The 13,500-nt window shown below is 35.4% G+C and overlaps 1 protein-coding gene across 7 annotated transcripts; it reads left to right on the top strand.

The window, feature by feature from the left end:
- The first annotated feature begins 3,523 nt into the window (after window positions 1–3,523).
- On the top strand, window positions 3,524–10,795 carry LOC107465397 (disease resistance protein RPV1). Of its 7 annotated transcripts, none has more exons than XR_008002571.1 (7): window positions 3,524–4,611; window positions 4,790–5,888; window positions 5,998–6,291; window positions 6,405–7,884; window positions 8,582–8,802; window positions 10,017–10,331; window positions 10,596–10,795. XR_008002571.1 is itself a non-coding variant. In XM_052253886.1 (4 exons), exons 1-4 carry the CDS (start codon window positions 3,656–3,658, stop codon window positions 7,836–7,838), a joined length of 3,783 nt encoding a protein of 1,260 aa, XP_052109846.1. In that variant the 5' UTR covers window positions 3,524–3,655; the 3' UTR covers window positions 7,839–7,945. The 7 variants fall into 7 exon arrangements, 1 of the variants encoding a protein (XP_052109846.1); XR_008002570.1 differs by having other exon boundaries at window positions 8,574–8,802; window positions 10,048–10,331; XR_008002567.1 differs by having other exon boundaries at window positions 8,574–8,802.
- Window positions 10,796–13,500: the final 2,705 nt, after the last annotated feature.

Below are 13,500 nucleotides of genomic sequence, written 5' to 3'. Positions count from 1 at the left end.
TGCATGGATTGGTAAGACTTTGAAGCAATTTTCCTTGTTAATGATAGGTGATGAAACAAGAAAGCATTGAAGCAAGAATGAAGCAAGCAAGTGGCTAACAACTCTTTCAAGAATAACAATATGCACGTTGCTAACTTGGGATTCAAGTTGGCAACGCCATTGAAACCTTACTTCAGGAAGAGAACAAACAACCTTGCAAGAAAGTAGTCTCCTGTGAGAACTATGCATGTTGCTAACTTGGAGCTACATTGGAGTGCTTGGCAGCAACGCCAAGAAGCAAACTGGGCAAGAAGAAGAGGAGTTGTTGGCGTTGCCAACGCCAGGAACAAGAGCGTGCTTCTAGGCAACGCCAAGCAGCCCTGGAGAGCACATTTGGGCGTTGCCAACTTGGAGAAAGGGTGAGTGTTTGAAGGCAACGCCAAGCAACCCTGGAGTGCACATTTGGGCGTTGCCAACTTGGGCCAGGAAGTAGCTTCGAGGGCGTTGCCAACGTGGGAAGTATAGGCGTTGTTCAAGGCAACGCTGAGCTAGAAGAACTTGGGCCAGGAAGGAGCTCGAGCACGTTGCCAACGTGCTACTTCATTGGAGTGTTTAGAGGCAACGCCAGGGAGGAAAGCTTGGAAGGCACCAAGCCTTGGATCTCCACCCACGTTGCCAACGCCAGGAAACATAAGCGTGTTCAAGGACAACGCCAAGCAACAAGAATGAAGCCTTGAGGAAGGCTCGAGCACGTTGCCAACGCCAGCTTCCAAAGGCGTGTTTGGGGGCAACGTAGCAACCAAAGCCAAGCTAGGATGCAGCCCTGGAGAAGCTCACTCGAGCACGTTGCCAACTTGAGGATGTATTGGCGTGTCCAATGCCAACGCTAGGCAAGAAAGCTTGCCCAGGGGAAGAAGCATGCACGTTGCCAATGCCAGCCTCCAAAGGCGTGTCCCAAGGCAACGTAACAAGCTATGTTGAGAAGCACTCGAGCACGTTGCCAACGCCAGTTTCTAAAGGCGTTTTCTAAGGTAATGTGACAAGCAAAGTTGAAGGCTAGAAAGCAGCCCTGGAGGGGAGCACGAGCACGTTGCCAACGTGCCAACAAGGGGGCGTGTTTGAGGACAACGCCAGCCCCATGTTTCAGCCTTGGGAGGCTTGGCACGTTGCCAACTTGAGAAGAAAGAGGCGTGTTCGGCAACAACTTGGCAGCCTGACCTTACTTTCTTGGAGGAAGCATAACTTGAGCTACAAAACTCCAATTAAGATGATTCCAAGTGCATTAGAAAGAAGACACTCTGAGCTTTCCAATTATGTATGATAGTCCATATTGAAGCAGAGGATTGATACTCAAATTTTGGGCAACATTAAGCATGAATGTAGAGTCAAGAAAAAGGAAAACAAGTTGTTAGCAACAACTTGGGCTAGCAATGCCCAAGTCTCAAAGCTCACTCCCAGGAAAACACAATGCACGTTGCCAACGTGCATTAAGGCTAGCGTTATTGGCAAAAACGCTAAGCCATTGGGCCAGAAGCATCATGAATGAACTCCTTTTTCCATGTCTAGCAACACTTCTTCCATTGAGCCAAGAATTCAACAAAGAGAAAGCCCACATTGCTAGCCCAATTGAAGATCTTTGAAGGAGTTTTAGGACTAATATAAATAGAGAAAGAGTCTGTACTTTGGGAATTATTTGTTTTTGGAGACACTTTTTCTAGACTTTTAGGGACTTTTACTTACTAGCACTTTTACTTGGAGAACTCTCTTGCATTTTCCGGGAGAATACCGGAAAGCTATTTTGGTTCTTCTTGGAACTCTTCATTTTTGAGTTTTTAAGCATTTTCTTCTTCTTTTTCATCCTCATTGACACTTGATTTAATTTTCATTTATGGCAATTGTTGTTGACATTGGAGCTATGATTCACTAAACCCCACTTTCATCAGGGGGAAGAGCTCTGCTTGTTTGAATGCATTGATAAATCATCTTCTCCTTCTCAATTCAAGTGGTTAATCCAAGAGGAAACTCTTGTTCTTCAAAGATTTAATCACCATCGAGAGAGGGGTTAATCTATATGAATTGTGTGGTGAATTTGAGAAATGAACCACACAGTTCAGTTTAGAGTTCATTCTTTCATAATCTCCTTAATCAATACACTTTGGTTGGTATGTGAGATGTAACCTCCCTAAGTTGAGATTCTGGAAATTGTGTGGCTTGGATTAGAAATTGAGCTTCATCTCTTCTCATGAACAATTAGATCACGAGAGTGGCAATTGGTTATGTTGAGAGAAATTGGATCACCAAGAGATTGGGATTCAATTACCCACTTGCCATGGATCTATACCCATGATTGAGAAGGAACTGATCAACATCAATTCATGAGAATTTGTATCTCTGATCCCTAATGATCCTTTCCATCATTAATTCTCATTTCTTTTGCTCTTAGTTGTTTGAACACCTACTACCCCGTTTTCCTTCTACATTCTTGCAATTTATAAATCTTGTCATCTACATTTTGTCTCATTATTTCTTGCTCTTTGTTCTTATGCTCTTTAGATTTCTGCAACCTTTAATTCCTTGCAATTTATTTTTGATGTCATTTAAGTTTCTTGCATTTTAAGTTTCAGTTATTTGCTTCCATTTTCGCTCTAGATTCTAATTCTTTAAATTCCTTGCCATTTAAATTCCTGCAATTATGTTCAAAAATCACAATGCTCATAAAATCAAAACCATGTCTGCTTGACTAAAATTATCATTTAACTAAAGTTGCTTAATCTACCAATCTCCGTGGGATCGACCTCACTCTTAGTGAGTTTTATTACTTGATGCGACCCGATATACTTGCCGGTTGTACGTGAAATCTCATTTTTACATATCAACTAATAGCTAACAAACGGAACATACAGCAAAATTCAAAGCAACTTTATTCTAAAAAAAAGGTAGCAACAAGAACAACTAATTAGTATTAAATAATGATAAGATAACTAAAACACTCATTTCCTACAAAATATAATTCTTGCTACTTGTTGCAATCCATAGACACCAAATTGATTAAAAATATAATTCTTTATACCTCACTTGTGCTATTAGAACTTTTTAGGCCCATCTAAGATTGACACCTAACCTGTACAGGGTACTCTTCTTCTTGTGTTAATTGGCCGGTGCTTCGCATAGCTGCAACAATCGCAGACAATTGCAACATCAATTTAAATAAACACTTTTTAAAAAGTCATTTACAAAAGAGATAGTAGTATCAGCATTAACTTGTACAATCAAAATCACTTGTCATTAAAACGCGAATAATGAAAATTTGATCTAAAGAATAAAAATACCCGCTCAGTTACTTTACCTTCACAATAGATCCAAACGCAAATCCCGCATCTCCTCATTCATTTTGTCTATTGCAGCAATTATTGAAAGAAAAGCTAACAAAACTAGTGAAATACTGAAATGAATGACTCATAAAAGGTAAGCACGCAAGGAAAATCAATTAAAAATGAAAAGAAATTAAAGAGAAAGAGCACGAATCAATTTGAGAAGCTTCCAGGTAACTTCATTGCTGATAGGAAAAAGAAAAAAAAAGGGGGTTATTTAATATTTGAAAGATTTCCTTTACCAAACACACCACAGGCGCATTCTAGATTGCACAGTGGAAACGCAGAAAGACAAAAATCACAACATGGAAAACTACGACGCGAAGTTTCTATGCACCTACGGAGGCGAGATCAAACGCCGCCTTAACGACACCAAGATCTCCTACGTCGGTGGCCTCAACAAGATCCTCTACGTTAACCGTGGAATCGACTTCACCGCCATGCTCGCCGAACTTTCCGCCCTCTTTGACGCCGCCGGCAACATCTGCTTCAAGTACCTACTCCCCAACGATGAACTCGATGCCCTCATCTCCGTCACCGGTGACAACGACCTGAACAACATGATGCTCGAGTATGATAATCTCTACAGAGATTCCCCTAAAACCGCTCGCATAAGGCTCTTCGTCTTCCCTGGCAACCATTTCAATTTGGATCGCAATCCCGCTTCCACCGAAACCCTAAAAACCAAGAAGACAGTCAAACAAAACTCCAAAGTCAACGGCGACAGTTTAGTTGTTGTTCTTCCGCCTCCGCCAGTTGATGTTAAAACAGAGCGGATTGATTGTTCTGATCCGACCCGATTTAATAGCCTGTTATCTGCTGCAAAGTATGATGTGTTTCTGAGCTTCAGAGGCGAAGACACACGCAACGGTTTCACTTCCCATCTTTGTAAAGCTCTGTCGCGAAAGCAGGTAAAGACCTTCGTGGATTTTACTGTTCAGAAGGGAAATGAGATCTCTGCTTCGATCCACCAAGCAATTGAAGAGTCGTTCGTATCGGTGGTTGTGTTCTCGGAGAACTATGCTTCTTCAAAGTGGTGCTTGGAAGAGCTTGTGAAAATAATGGAGTGCAGTAAAGAAAATGGACTGGTTGCTGTTCCTGTGTTCTATAAAATAGATCGATCACATGTGCGGAAGCAGCTTGGAAGTTACAGTGAAGCATTAAAGAAGTTACAAAATAATAGCATGAAGAAGGTTCAGAAATGGAGGGAAGCTCTCACTGAAGCAGCAAATTTATCTGGGTGGGTCTCCAGCTCCTGCAGGTAACAAACTAACGATGTACTTTTAATTGTAAATTGAGAAATCTCTATTCAGATGATGAATTATAGCGTGCGATAATTGTTTAACTTTTAGTTCAATTTTGTTTATTGCTGATTTGGTTATACCGTATGCAGGAAATATAATTTGCTCCTTATGTATTTTTCCTTTGAACTATTGTAGGGATGAGTCTGAGCTCATTCAAAAGATTGTGAAAGACGTTTTGCAGAAGCTGATTGATCACAACCCACCGAATGATATTAAAAGTTTTGTAGGTATTGACGGAAATCTTAAAGCTATAGATTCGTCGCTAAGAGAAGTCCTTGAAGTCCAAACAAGAATGATTGGAATTTGGGGCATGGGTGGGATAGGAAAGACCACTCTAGCAAAACTTGTATTCGAGAAATACTCTTATCAGTATGAAGGTTCCTGCTTCTTGGAAGATGTTAGAGAAAGATCAGAAAAATATGGACATTCGCTATATGAATTACGCAATGAACTTTACTCAGAGTTGTTGCAGGAAAATAATTGCAAAGACAGCACAAGAAAATCCACCAATGCTAAGGAAAGGCTCCGCAGTCAAAGAAATTTCATAGTTCTTGATGACGTGAGTTGTTCAAAGCAATTAAAATACCTTGTTGGGGAGCATCAATGTTATGGTCCAGGTAGTAAGATCATTGTCACAGCTACAGACAAGAGTGTATTTGCTCAATGGGAAGATGAAGAAATATATGAGATGAAGGTGTTAAATTCTGAGGACTCCCTTACATTGTTTAGCTTGAATGCATTCAATCAAGACCATCCGAAAATGGGATATGAAAATCTATCATGGGAAGCAGTTAAATATTGTGAAGGTTTACCATTAGCTTTGAAAGTGTTGGGTTCTTTTCTTCGTTCCAAGAGTGAAACTGAATGGGATAGTGCATTGCGAAACATCAAGAAGATTCCTGACGCACCAATTCAAAATGTATTAAGGTTGACCTATGAAGGATTAAATTATGAGGAGAGAGAAATTTTTCTAGACATTGCATGTTTTTTTAAGGGATTCCTTAAAGAACACGTAGTTAGTCTGTTAGAAAGTTGTGGCTTCGATGCAGCTAATGGCATGAGGTCCCTTCATGATAAGTCTCTAATAGCTATATCTGATAATTCTCTGAGGATGCATGACTTGATCCATGAAATGGCTTTGGAAATTGTTCGCAAAGAATCTATCAAAAATCCTGAATATCGTAGCCGTTTGTGGGACTATAATGATATTAGGGATGTTTTGGGAAACAACAAGGTAAGGATACACAATTGTTTTCAGGAAGACTATTTAGTAGAACACGTATATACCTTGATGAATTCTTGGACACTATTTTGATTTGATTTATTTCTCTTTTGTTTATCAGGGAACTGATGCAATTGAAAGCATAATGTTAGATATGTCTCATATAGATGATCTACAGTTGAGTGCTGACACATTCAAAAAGATGTCTAGATTAAGATTGCTCAAATTGTATGACTCGTCAGAGAAGCATGGTAAATTAAGTAATCTGCAGCTTCCTATAGGGTTGAAGCCATTAAGGTACTTTGAATGGCATGCGTACCCTTTGCCGACTCTGCCATCAAACTTTTGTCCCGAGAAGCTTGTTACCCTCCGTATTCAGAACAGTCAACTTGCAAGACTATGGGATGGAAAGCAGGTTTGTATATATACATAGTATATGCTTTTTTAACTTTTTGCTTGAAAATGGTTGTGATTTCCTCCCGTCTCTAATGATTTGCCTTTTTGATGTCTCCATTTGATTTTTCGTAGAATCTTGTGAATTTAGAGGAAGTAGATCTAACTGGGTGCCAAAAGTTGGTTGAACTCCCAGATCTCTCTAAAGCAAAAAATCTTAAAAGTGTACAGCTGTCCAACTGTAGAAGTTTGGCCCATGTGCATCCATCTATTTTATCACTTGGCAAGCTTGAGCTTTTGGATCTATTGAATTGCATTAAGCTTGAAATGCTCGGAAACAAGAAGCATTCAAGATCTCTTAAGCACCTGTGCGTTGCTGGCTGCTCAAATTTGTTAGAATTTGCTCTATCTTCAGAAGAAATAGAATACTTGGATTTAAGCCACACTGGCATCAAAGTATTGCACCCATCTATTGGGCGTTTCACCAAAGTGAAAGAGATATCTCTTTGTGGGATAAGACTTGAGAATCTTCCAGACGGGTGGTCTCGCTTGAAATCTCTTGAGAAACTTTCGCTCTTTAAATGTGGAAGGGTGGTTTCCAAGCAGAAATTACATGATATATTTGATGGCTTGCAATCATTGCAAAACCTGTCTCTGGTGAACTGTGATAGTCTATTTGAACTCCCTGGAAATGTCGGCCGCTTATCATCGTTACAAAAGTTACAGTTGGATGGAAGCCATGTGGAGACTTTGCCTGGGAGCATCAAGCATCTTCCAAATCTGAAAACACTCTCATTAATAGGTTGTAAGATGCTTCAATATTGGCCAGAGCTTCCTCCATCCATTCGACATTTGAAGGCCCTAAACTGCACATTGCTGCAAAAAGTAGCATTTGGTTTATTTAGTTATGAGCTACAAGAAGAAAAACGCGTAAGTATTTCGTTGCAGAATTGTGTGAATTTGGATGTGGAGAACTGTATTTATTCATTCCTTCAACATGTAAGAAAACAGGCATATGAATGTGAATTTAGGAGGAGAGGAGTAGGAAGAGAAAACATTGTAGTTTGGAGAAGTGACTTCTTTAAAATTTGTTACCCGGACTCCAGAGTACCAGAGTGGTTCACATATCGGGCAGTGGGGTCTTCTATTACTTTTGAAGTTGCTCCTCCTTCCAGTTACTATTTTGGTTCACTTCTCTGCATTGTTCTCTCTTCGCACAGTTTGGATTTCGAGCTTGATATTAAATGCAGATGCTACTTGGAAGATGGAAAAATGCACAAGTATTCGCTTGGCATATTATTTTTAAGTCACGTTCCAGTGGAAGGGCATTCAGATCATGTTTATATGACGTATAACTTCAACAGAATCTTCGATGTGATCAAGCTGGACCAATTGAATAATAAGATTGCCTCCTCCGGACATAAACCAAAACTCACCTTTGAATTCTTTGTTAGCAGTGGCATGGCTCAGGGAAAAAAAGATTTAAATTTGTTGATCAAAGAGTGTGGTGTCTATCCGTTAAATGACTCCAATAAATTTGTTGATCAAAGAGTTGGAAGTTCCAATTAGCAATGACTGTACTCTCCCGCAAAGATAAAGGAGTTCGGCTAAATGTGTAAAGACGCCCTTCTTTCTTTCAATTTTATATTTGGTCTATTGAATGGCCTATTTGACAAGATGACTCTGTTAAATTTAACAGTAAATAAATTTCAAAAAATTATATGATTGAAGATTTTAAGGTTTTAATACAATGTGTTATTGAAATATATCATAAAAAACGTATGTTGAAATTTTATTTTATTTATTGTTTATAAAATGCATTCTTGAGGTAATAATTAACAACATATTTCAATTATTCAAGTTTTAAAAAAAAATCAGATATTGTAATAATTTGATTTGACATGAACTATTATAAGCCAAGGAGAGGTTACCTTACATGAGGCCTCTAAATATTTATGTATGATCTTTGTTTTGTTTTGTTTTTTTGTTTTTTGCCTCCTCCAATTATGCTTTGCACGTAGAGAGCTCTTAAGGACGTGTTTTCAAATTTTGTTTTGTTTTGGTAGATATACAGGTCCAGGTCTGGTAGCTCTCCCCCTCCTCCAACACTCACATTTCTCTCTTTTTTATTTTTATTTTTGTTATTATCTTTTAATGTTTCTAAACTCTAATAATTATTGTTGGAAGTCAAAGAAAAGCTTTTATTAAGTCTTATCTTCCTCCTATTTTTGTTACTGATATAGTGAATATTGTTGTTTGATTTTTTTTTCCTCTTTTTTTTTTTTAAATATCGTTAAATGAAAGTACAATAGCAAGGTTTCTGTCACAAATGAGATTGTGCACATTGCACAATGAATCAATTGGGGTGACTGAAGCGGCTGAGGAGGAGCACCAAGATTAAGTATTCAAGAGGATGGTTTGTAGCTTTTCTCTGCCTCGCACAGCTGCACACATGGGTAAATGATGGAAAGAGAAGTCAACGAAGAATGGTGTCTAATTCAGGATGGAAATTCTATTCTCTGAATTGCACAAGGTACCATTTTCCACTTTTTAATTTGAATATGGGAGTAACGGTGGTGTTGAACTCAGATATGGGAAATACAGGTGCTTTACGATTATGTGGTGTCAATGGAACAATTCGGAGGGTCCGAATTGTGTTGGATATTCCATTTCATGAAAAAGATTGACAACAACAAACAATTCGGAGAGTCCGTTTTCTAGCTTCTGAAATTCATATTTGCCCAACCACAAGTTGGACCATACGATTTCTTAAGTAAAATTTTAAAATCAAACAACTCGCATAGTCTACTCTAAATTTTTTTCAATTTTTTAACACAAATCGGACCCTCCGATTTGTGTATTCTGAATTTTTTTCCACTTTTTAAACACAAATCAGAGGGTCCGATTTGTATATTCCCACAATTTTAAAAAACACAAAAAATTACCATGTTAAAGTATATTACTCATCTTACTTCCATATTAAAATTTTTTAGCCACCATTTTCTAGGTGTTTTAATTCAACCGTAGTTACATTTTGATCCAATTTATACTTTTATTTTATTTTACTTTACCAAAATATCCTTTTTCAATAAAAAATTATGAGAGTAATTATACTGAAAATGATTCTCTAGTCTATGTTACTCAAATAATTATATCTTAAGGTAACTAATTTAAAATAAAAGTTATATACTTTGTTGGCTTTTAATTTTAAAATATTGGTGTCTATATTTTGCTTTTTCAATTTTTTTTAACAGTAAATTGCAAGATCTTGGTACTTTCTTTATGATTTATCTTTATTAAATAATGATTTCAACAAAATATGTATTCATCATATATTTTATGTTTTTCAAACTAATATGTAACATCGGCAGAGATCCATTTTACTTCATTGTCATTTGTGCAAAATTTTACATTGTTCATCATCATATATTTTATTTTTTCAAAAAGTAACGTTTATTATCACTAGACATTAATTTTAGTTCATTTCTCACTATACAAATTTACAGTTATCGAGTTACCTCAAAAAGGACTATACAATTCTACCGTGCAAAAACTAGTCAACTCATGCATAAACTCTTATTTTGCCGAATGAAATAAATAATTTATTTAATCATTCTTAACGTAATTAATATATTTCACACATTAGATTTGATTTTGAAGTCAATTCAATTTTTGCACAATTATTACACGAGATTTAATTTATAAATAAATAAACTCAAGTCAGGTCAATTTATTTTCAAAATTTAGTCAGTACAACACTACCATAAAGAGTCTACAGGCTGCTCTGCTGCTCTCTTCTCTGGGTTCTCTTCTCAAAAGGTTGAAGCAGGAAGCTCTTAGCCTCATCCAGATGTCCTCCTGTTCTTGCGTTTTTCACTTGCCTAGACCCACAAGCCACAACCACACCCAAGAATTGGCAGCACCACTAGTGCGGCCCGGAGTTATTGCTGGAGAATACAACTGATGGTGTCTCTGGTACTCCCCCTAGATTGTGTGGTCACCTTAGGGAAGACAACCGATCACAGCACCACCCAAAACTGCAGCATTGCTGGCTCTTCATTGGTTCGTTCTTTCATCTCCATTTTCTCTGACTATGCCACTTTTTTATTCTTTTATTTTTTGTTCCTAGGAAATAATTGATCAGTTTATGAACTTTATGTGAAAAACTGCATGCCTTTTCATTCGTATTGTCAACTTAATCTTGTTCTATATTTGTGTATATTGATTAATTTGATTTGTCCATGTATATATCATTTTTGTATTCATCATTTCTGGTTTGGCATCTTATTCGGTGCTGTATCTATTTGTGGCTGTATCTATTTGCAGGCCCTTAGAATGGCATCAAGGTGTAGCTGCGACGGAAAAGGAGTTTTTCTTTGAATCTTTGTGTGATTAGAAGTTAAAACATATAATTTCTTTTTGAAATAATAAGTTCAATTGTTTTTCTTATTCTTATGATCTAATTATCCTTCGTTCTGCAATTATGACATTTTAGATTGAAAATATTTTGTTTGGTGATTCTTGCAGCTTCATATTTAAATATTGCCATATCAAAATGTAGGTGTTAGGAAATTATTTTAATTTTTTAATTTATTTGTGGATAATATATATATTAATTGTAATTACAAATTATGTTATTTTAAATTAAATGACTTATATAATGATGATTTCATTTATTGCTATAAATGCTAAATTGAATAAATCATAATTATTTTTGATTTGGAATTAAATGAGAATAAAATCAGATATTATCTATTATCTTTTGTTCCTTAGATAATTATCTTTTGGATTTTAGATATATTATTTTTTGGACTTTAGATACTATTTTATTTGGGTTTTAGGGTTTAATGGGTGTCATGCTCAAATATAAATAATACCGTTAGGTTTCGGTCCCTAATATACCAAAGCCGCCTTTGTTGCTCTTTTCCCATCAAAAGAGTTGCAATTCAGCTGCCTATGAATACAGAAGATTTTGGTTGAGGAAGATCGAAAGAATCACAAGATTCTAACTCTTCCAATCATGATTCATGTTTATGAATTTAAGTAAGCTTTCGCATTCAAATATTTTTTTGTTAATGATTTACATGATTCAAGCATTTTTTTTGTTAATGATTTAACATGAATAATCTTTGGGCTAAAGAATTCTGATAAAATTCCAACAAGTGATATCAGAGCCGTTTATGTAGCACATGTTAATAAAATTAGAAGAGTACATAAAGAGGACATAAATAGTACACAAATAGTACATGAAGAGTATATAAAGAATAAACAAAGTATATATATATAAAAAGATAAATTCTATCCAACCTCTTCTAAAGTAACATGTAAGTTACCTTTCATGATGTGTCAAATTTTAATTGGTTATCATCTTAATCATAGTTAGATTATTTTGTAATTTATTATTTGAGATGGGTAATGATATAATTTTTTAAAATATCAAAACCCCACTTCCGTTAATTGAAGCACCTTTCCACTCTCCCATTCTTTCTTCATCATCTAGCTTCCGTCCTGTAATCATCGCCGTCGTGAAAAGAAGCGTCAATGTAAATATTTGTAATCATCGTCGTCGTCATCATCTCTTAACGACGTCGTTAATGTAACTTTGTCATCCTTCCCAATATAGCCTGCTGACCTTATCACTATCTCCTATCCTCTCATTCGATCCCTTTTTCTGTTGTGATATTTAAGAGATAAATATGAAATACATACCTAAAATAAATAAAACAGACAAAAATAATTCTCTATTTCTCAAGAGTACTTCTATTTATATGTTTTATTTATTTTAGGCATCTATTTTATACTTATCTGTTAAATATTTATACAATTTATTTTTATAATTAAAATTTTTAATATTGAATATTTTTTATTTAAAATATTATTTTTACGTTATTTTTTAAACTGTTATATTGATTTTTTTAAGATAATACAAAAAATTTAAAGTACTAATAAATTAAAAATTAAAAGAATAAAAATACTATAAAAAATACAGTAAAAAAGTTAGATTTTATCATTTTAAATTTTTGTTATTAATTTTAACAATTTATTCAATTTTTTAAAATAATTTATGTATTATAAAGCATATGTTTACTTGTTTGGAGTACAAATTTTACTATTATATTTATATGTTCATGATTTTAATTATATTTTAAGTATTCTAAATAGATTTACATTATTATATTAATAATATATATATTTTTTAATAAAAAAATTTAATAATCAAACTAATCATTAATTATCTTAGTAAGAAGTGATTCACGTTAAAAAGAGGGATCGAATTAGAAGATAGCGGAGATAGCGATGGCATCAGTGAGAAGACTGCGGAGATAGCGATGGCATCGGTGCTGGCTATATAATTAAGGAAGGACGGGAATTTAACAACATAATTAAGGAATGATGCATTGAAAAAAAAGAGAGATTGCGCAAGAGTGCAGTAACGACGACGACGACGCTTCTTGTCACGACAATGACGATACTTGGAAAGACCGAAGCTACGCGATGAAGAAAGAATTGAGGAGTGGAAATGTGCTTCAATTAAGGGGGTGAGATTTTGATATTTTAAGAAATTACCCTATTAACCATCTCAAATAATAAATTACAAAAATAACCCAACTATGGTTAACATAATGACCAATTAAAATTTAACACATCATAAAAGATAACATACATATTATTTTAGAGAGGGTTGGGTAGCATTCACCTTTTCTGTTGTTCTACATTGCTAGTGTGGTCTTGACATTCAGATGTTTCAAGATCCATTGGTTCCCCTTGGTTTTCTTTGTATGGTTCATCAGCAGTCATATCATGGACGTTATGATGAACTTCTTGTAGTTTTTCTTCTAAATGTTTGGCTTCTTCCATACTATCTGGCAGATCATAATAATTTTCATTTGAAATGTCCTGGAACACATTGTTTTTAACTCAATCAATACATAGAGGCAATGCAGCATTAGGTTCAATTGGTGTTTCTTCAATTCCTTTGCCTTTGATCTGCACAATGTAATTTTAAAATAGCGGTAAAATAATTATGACTATGTTTGTAATTATGGCATGTTTTGAGTAAGATGGAATGAAGTCAACAAAGCTTTTTCAATACTTCTCTAAGAACTCAGGATTATAAAACACTTCCAGCCTCTACCAATAATATTATAAGAAGGTAAACAACTATGGTAGATATACAACTATTTTTTCTAATTTTATTGACTGATAATATAATTATTTTATACTGTCAGAG

This window comes from Arachis duranensis, chromosome 9 (assembly GCF_000817695.3).
Source record: "Arachis duranensis cultivar V14167 chromosome 9, aradu.V14167.gnm2.J7QH, whole genome shotgun sequence".
Classification (NCBI taxonomy): domain Eukaryota; kingdom Viridiplantae; phylum Streptophyta; class Magnoliopsida; order Fabales; family Fabaceae; genus Arachis; species Arachis duranensis.
This window is presented reverse-complemented; position numbering and strand designations above follow the sequence as displayed.